The sequence below is a fragment of the Nicotiana attenuata genome, unplaced genomic scaffold, assembly GCF_001879085.1.
Source record: "Nicotiana attenuata strain UT unplaced genomic scaffold, NIATTr2, whole genome shotgun sequence".
Lineage (NCBI taxonomy): Eukaryota > Viridiplantae > Streptophyta > Magnoliopsida > Solanales > Solanaceae > Nicotiana > Nicotiana attenuata.
This window is the reverse complement of record NW_017672192.1, coordinates 4,364-11,162: the sequence shown is the minus strand read 5'-3', so window position 1 is coordinate 11,162 and position 6,799 is coordinate 4,364. Positions and strand designations below refer to the sequence as shown.

Below are 6,799 nucleotides of genomic sequence, written 5' to 3'. Positions count from 1 at the left end.
TGTTAGCATTATTTAATATACTAATATTAATAGTTATAAAACTTACTGGAACATTCAAAAGTTCTAAGTCCAACCTTGAAATAATACCTTAAAAGATAAAATTATGAAAAAATTTAAGAAATATTTAGAAATTATATCACAATAAGTATATTAATATATTAAATATATCTAAAATTTCTATATATGTAATGTCGGGTTGGTTTGGTTTCGGTTTGATTTTCTTTAGTTAAAACCAAACCAAACCAATTATGGTCGGGTTATTTTTTCCAACACCAAACCAAATCAAACAAAACTATAGTCGGATTGTTTTTATCGGTTTGACTCGGATTATCGGATTGGTGCGGTTTGTCGATTTCCTTTGTACACCCTTAATTGGGGGTATTGTTCATATTAATTTCATTTAAAATCATGTACTCCATTTATAATGTACAACAAATAATGGACAATCATTGCTTAATTTCTCTGCAATTTCCTATTCTATCAACAATGACCGTCTTTAGTAAAAAGAATTAAGTACAAAACAATTGTGCACATTAACAACTGATTGTGCCCTTTCCTCGTTGCTTTACTGTACTTTGCAATTTCTATAGTCTCTCTGTTCTTGAATTTCACTCCGATTCAAAACCTGGGAGGACTCCATGGCGAATCAACTCGTCCACCTTCTTGCCATCTCCAATCAAATTCTCAGAACAAAATTCAAGTAGTAGGTCTGGACACATCCACTTGTGCTCAACTTGAATTTAAAATATATGTAATTGAGACATTTTGAGAAAAAAAAAATGTCTATTTATACTAAAACTATACGTCTTGTCGCAATCTGTTCACTCACTTAAAATGTTGATCTGTCTTTTGCACGAAGTGTCTTTACTTATCAAATACGCTAGCTAATGCAAAAGGGGTCTGGAATCAGCCCAAAAATCAAGGTTGCTTTGGATATCCATGTGACAATATCTTTGAAAATCTCCGAAGTTCATGAACCGTGACATATTATTGTTAACGGAGTCGAATCGATCCAAGTAACGAAGTAACTCTTCAAACAAAGATTCATCACAAGGAATGGCTAAAGGGCCAGAGTTGGCAAAACCAAACTCTTCCTCTGCCTGTGACAACAGTTTCTTGAACATTGGGTGGTTCAGGTAAGCGGCACGGACTACAAATCTCTTGCAACTTGCGCCTACTGTGACTGCTACGTGTCCCGAAGGTACATCGGTCGGGACACGGCGACGGGCAGCCGTAGCGGCCTTCTTCCTCCACCGTCGTAGCATTTGGCGGAGCCTGACTATGTGACGGATCTTGCTGCAGGATGACATTTTTCTTCAGAAAGCTCTTGTAGACGTTTGGACTTTGAAAGTATTGGATGAGAAAGTAATTAGGTGTTTTGCTGAGTGGGGAAGGGAATGGTATATATATAAGAGTTTGCGTAGGTACGTCGTACGTGACATTGGTTTTAAATATGCCTGGCTGTTTCTACAGAGTATTACGGAGGAAATTTAAATTTTATCTACGAGGCTCGTTTAATTTGGGAAATAAGTTATTCCTTAATAATAAAAATAATGATAGGATTATAGATATTTGATTTATTTGATTAATATGGGGGTTAATAATAACAAAACTCTTATATAGAGTTGTGACTAACAGGGAAACTCCTTCTTTTAATTGTTCTTTTCTTTTTGGTTTTTATTGACCTTTACATAGGACAATAAAAACTGCTCTTTTATTCTACAGAGGTAGTTGGGTACGAAGATGCTCCACCACCCCTTTAAAAGAGTATTACGTTTTCACTTTCATATAAAACAACACAACGAAAAATGTTTCGCATTTGTTTAAGGAATGTTTATAAATTAAAAAAAATTAAAAAAAAAAAAATTGGAGTCCTCCCTATATGACCACGACCCATGTGCGAAGATGCCTTCTCTTTCATTTTCTTTAACATTTCTCAGCTAGCTGCCAATGTATTCTCTTTAATCTATTCTTAACATCATAGACTATGATTGGTTCACAGCACTCTCTTCTCTCTCCCTCTCCTTTCTTTTCTTATTCGCATAATTTGATATTTTTAACAGAGTAAAATTCAGCACTTTAAATTAAAATGTACAGAGAGAAAGACATTTCTACCTCTGAGATGTGCTTCGAATTTCCATTATATACAATTTTGGCGTATGCAAAGCGGCAGGTGCAGTTCCACATGTCTAGAAAACTCCAAACTATTTTTCTTGTTAATCTGGTCCAAAGCAAGGATTAGCCACAAGAACAGAACAAAATCCATTTAAATCTTTGTGTAAACAGGTTTTCACATGGTTTTCGTATAAAAATACAAACAAGATTTGCATTTTGAAAATCATGCATGCATGCAGTGTTGGTACTCAGACCTAACTAATGATTATGGTGCTGTTCTAATTGGAGTACACTGTCCAAAAACTTTATAGATATATTTATGTATGTTCATTGAACAGCACTCATGATTCAATCATCGTTGGATATGTTATCTTTGACTTCAAGATTTTTGTTTGTAGAAACCACATGTCGTTCTCTCTATTGGAGTAAAGATTATTTTAGCATCTCTAATTTAATTTGATCGAACACAGCAACTTGTTGCTGGATCAGCAGGACCTTCTGAATTTTGTCTCAAGATTTTGGGAAGCACCGATAAGCTTCTCATGTAATTTTTTTGTCGACTAGTGAAGTGTGCTTTAGTGGTGGCACACAGGGATATGGATTTAAGATTTCTTGAACATGGTAAACCGCAAAAATATAGAAAACAAATGTTAAGCGGGAATTGATCCCTATTTCTCTAGGTAAATAATCCTATTTCAATCAAGTGCACTATTCAATCTTTCTGAAGCATGTGTGCTAACGGATACTACTAGACCAATTCTAAAAAATATATACATAAAATACCTAGTTTGATGGAAATACCATGAGTTCACGTGCCCCATGATCTGGGCTTTAAATCTGCCCCCGGTGGCACACTATTACCTTGTAGGTTCGAGGTTCGAGGTCAACACAATAAAACTTACCCGCATTCAACATATTTATACCAAACCAGTAAATACAGAATATTTGATGTCATCTTCTCTTAAGTGATACTATGTATTTTCAATTTAATTATAATTAAATACTGAGGTTAAATTATTTGATAATGTAAACACCCAATTCAAATAAGCATTTTGTAATGACCCGAACTGTTATTTTGAGCATTTGCATTCCGTTCGATGGTTCAAGGGTGATCACGCCCAACTATGCCTTATAAAAAGGACAACGCAGTCGTTGCAAATATAATCCGGTTTACAAGTCCGGAGTCGAATCCCACAGAGAATTAACCTATCAATTACCTTTGTTGGAATCACTAAATTCTTTATAATCAACTTCCCCAAACGTTGTAAACAATAGTTGATGGTTTTTCTACTAACTAAGATTGAAAGTACATAAACAGCTGTAAACTAAATATGCTTGGGTTGTAAACAATAATGAGAAGGTTCTAAGGTAGTAATTTCCCCTATTGATGGAATTCCTTCCGGTTATGTTTCATATAGATTCACCAAAATATCTCTATCAATCATGAACACTCTTTTTACCGCAAATCTCACCCAAGTAATCGCGATAATTTACTAGACGCACTCTCCCGAGATACGCTAGCTGACTTTGTTTATTACAGCTCACTTTAGATTACACCCAAGGCTTAGTTATCCTAATTCCGCCTTTAAACCCGCAGTTATAGGTCCCTCTTATACTTTGGGAGTGATGTTGTTCAACAATTACCTAAATATGCACTCTCTCCCGAGTTATACACACTAAATAGGCACAACTAATTGAGGATCCTATCAATTAACTACAATAAACACGTAGTTGAACAAATAGAGATTAACTGGCAAACTATATTAACATAATCAAGAAGTTCATCCTTCATAGGTTCCATCAAAACCTTAGATTAAAGTATTTAGCTACTCATAACAACGTAAAGATAATCTACGAAAATATTCATCATGGAAAATTGCTAGAAAAAGAAGAAATAAAGAACTATGATGTTTTTGGGTGATCTCTCACACTTGTGTTTTTTGCCCAAGAACTCTCCCAAACAAATCTGACCTAATGTTGCCGAATTCCTACTTTTTATAAGGGTTTTACACCAAGTTTTTCCGACTTGACACTTTAGTCCCTGGCTTTTCCGCGTTCTGCCGCGGTCCCACCACGGTTACGCCAGGACCGCGGCCAAATAGGTCCTCTGAATCTGCAGCTCTGCTCTGTCGCGGTCCTACCGCGATTACGGTCTGACCGCGGCAGGCCAAGTTTAGCTCTGCTTTTGTCTCTTCACTTGGTGCATTTCGTGGGCATTGTTTGATTGGCCTCCTTTTCTCCGTAATTGATCCCAAACTTGCTCCATCGACTTCATTCGTTGGATATAGCCTGCAAAGCATGAAAAGCACTAATCAGAGCATTTGGTTATCACTTTTTACCACAAAGCTATACAAAAATGTGGTTCTTTAGGGTCCAATTATAGTCTAATTCACCTATTATCAACACCCCACACTTAAATCTTTGCTCGTCCTCGAGCAAGTTGAACCACACTTCTAGGCCTAATCATTTGATGCATTACCCTTTTTATATCACACCTGCTATTATGAAGGAACAACTTAAGCAGTGCAACAACCACACCTCAGATGAAGACTCTAATGCCATGCCACACTTATGCTTACTCTATGTACTCTAACAGAAGTGAAGACTTGCTCTTTCTTCTTGAGTTAAATGCCCTCACATCACATTTTTGAGAGAAGTTCCACACACATGAAATCAAACAACAAGGAACTGTAGATAGAAAGAATTCACTCACTCTCAGCAAAGAACATTCATATGCCACACAGATACACCATAAGCTTGCCCTTAGTGTCATACTCTACTAATCGAGTTGCTCAGTCTAAGATCAATAGGGCTTCATTTGGTTGTAATGTAGGCTACGGGACGGGTAGGATACATTTAGATATGAGAGTGACTACACCTCCCTAAGCACTTTAATACATACATTTTATCAATTAAACCTCATCCTTATATCACCCCAAAATTCCACCTTCACATCAATGTAACTACCCCATTCTTCTTTAATCACACTTGCGTCAAGAGCCACCACTTATTGAGGTATTATTTATGCTTATTTATTTTTTTTATTTTTTTTTCAATTCAAGTGGCACTTCCTTTTTTTTTTTTGAAAACAGTGCACCTTTCTCCTTATTCAACTAGTTCCACTCGAAAGCCAAACCGACCACCTCACACTTTAACTTTTACAAGGTTCATAACAATTCAAGTGCTCGTGAGAGGTGAAAAGGTTCAAATAGATGGTTAATTACAAACAAAGTGGGTAAGGCTTGTAATGTGGTTGACCAAAGAAAAGGTATTATAGGCTACGAAAGGGGTTAACTAGTAGGTAATAGTAGTANTCCTGTCAATTAACTACAATAAACACGTAGTTGAACAAATAGAGATTAACCGGCAAACTATATGAACATAATCAAGAAGTTCATCCTTCAATAGGTTCCATCAAAGCCTTAGACTAAAGTATTTAGCTACTCATAACAACGTAAAGATAAACTACGAAAATATTCATCATGGAAAATTGCAAGAAAAGAAGAAATAAAGAACTATGATGTTTTTGGGTGATCTCTCACACTTGTGTTTCTTGCCCAAGAACTCTCCAAAACAAATCTGACCTAATGTGGCCGAATTCCTACTTTTTATAAGGGTTTTACACCAAGTTTTTCCGACTTGACACTTTAGTCCCTGACTTTTCCGCGTTCTGCCGCGGTCCCACCGCGGTTACGCCAGGACCGTGGCCAAATAGGTCCTCTGAATCTGCAGCTCTGCTCTGCCGCGGTCCTACCGCGGTTACGGTCTGACCGCGGCAGGCCAAGTTTAGCTCTGCTTTTGTCTCTTCACTTGGTGCATTTCGTGGGCATTGTTTGATTGGCCTCCTTTTCTCCGTAATTGATCCCAAACTTGCTCCATCGACTTCTTTCGTTGGATATAGCCTGCAAAGCATGAAAAGCACTAATCAGAGCATTTGGTTATCACTTTTTACCACAAAGCTATACAAAAATGTGGTTCTTTAGGGTCCAATTATAGTCTAATTCACCTATTATCAACACCCCACACTTAAATCTTTGCTCGTCCTCGAGCAAGTTGAACCACACTTCTAGGCCTAATCATTTGATGCATTACCCTTTTTATATCACACCTGCTATTATGAAGGAACAACCTAAGCAGTGCAACAGCCACACCTCAGATGAAGACTCTAATGCCATGCCACACTCATGCTTACTCTATGTACTCTAACAGAAGTGAAGACTTGCTCTTTCTTCTTGAGTTAAATGCCCTCACATCACATTTTTGAGAGAAGTTCCACACACATGAAATCAAACAACAAGGAACTGTAGATAGAAAGAATTCACTCACTCTCAGCAAAGAACATTCATATGCCACACAGATACACCATAATCTTGCCCTTAGTGTAATACTCTACTAATCGAGTTGCTCAGTCTAAAATCAATAGGGCTTCATTTGGTTCTAATGTAGGCTACGGGACGGGTAGGATACATTTAGATATGAAAGTGACTACACCTCCCTAAGCACTTTAATACATACATTTTATCAATTAAACCTCATCCTTATATCACCCCAAAATTCCACATTCACATCAGTGTAATTACCCCATTCTTCTTTAATCACACTTGCATCAAGAGCCACCACTTATATATATATATATATATATATATATATATATATATATATATATATATATATATATATATAT

The 6,799-nt window shown here is 36.7% G+C and overlaps 1 protein-coding gene across 1 annotated transcript; it reads right to left on the bottom strand.

Moving 5' to 3' along the window:
* Positions 1-388: 388 nt before the first annotated feature.
* LOC109212241 (auxin-induced protein 10A5-like) lies at positions 389-1,407 on the bottom strand. Its single transcript, XM_019375867.1, has one exon. The coding sequence runs from the start codon at positions 1,308-1,310 to the stop codon at positions 885-887; it is 426 nt and encodes a 141-aa protein (XP_019231412.1). The 5' UTR covers positions 1,311-1,407; the 3' UTR covers positions 389-884.
* Positions 1,408-6,799: the final 5,392 nt, after the last annotated feature.

Coding starts and splice junctions, on each gene's coding strand:
- LOC109212241 (XM_019375867.1), bottom strand. CDS start 1,310: ATGTCATCCTGCAGCAAGATCCGTCACATAGTCAGGCTCCGCCAAATG.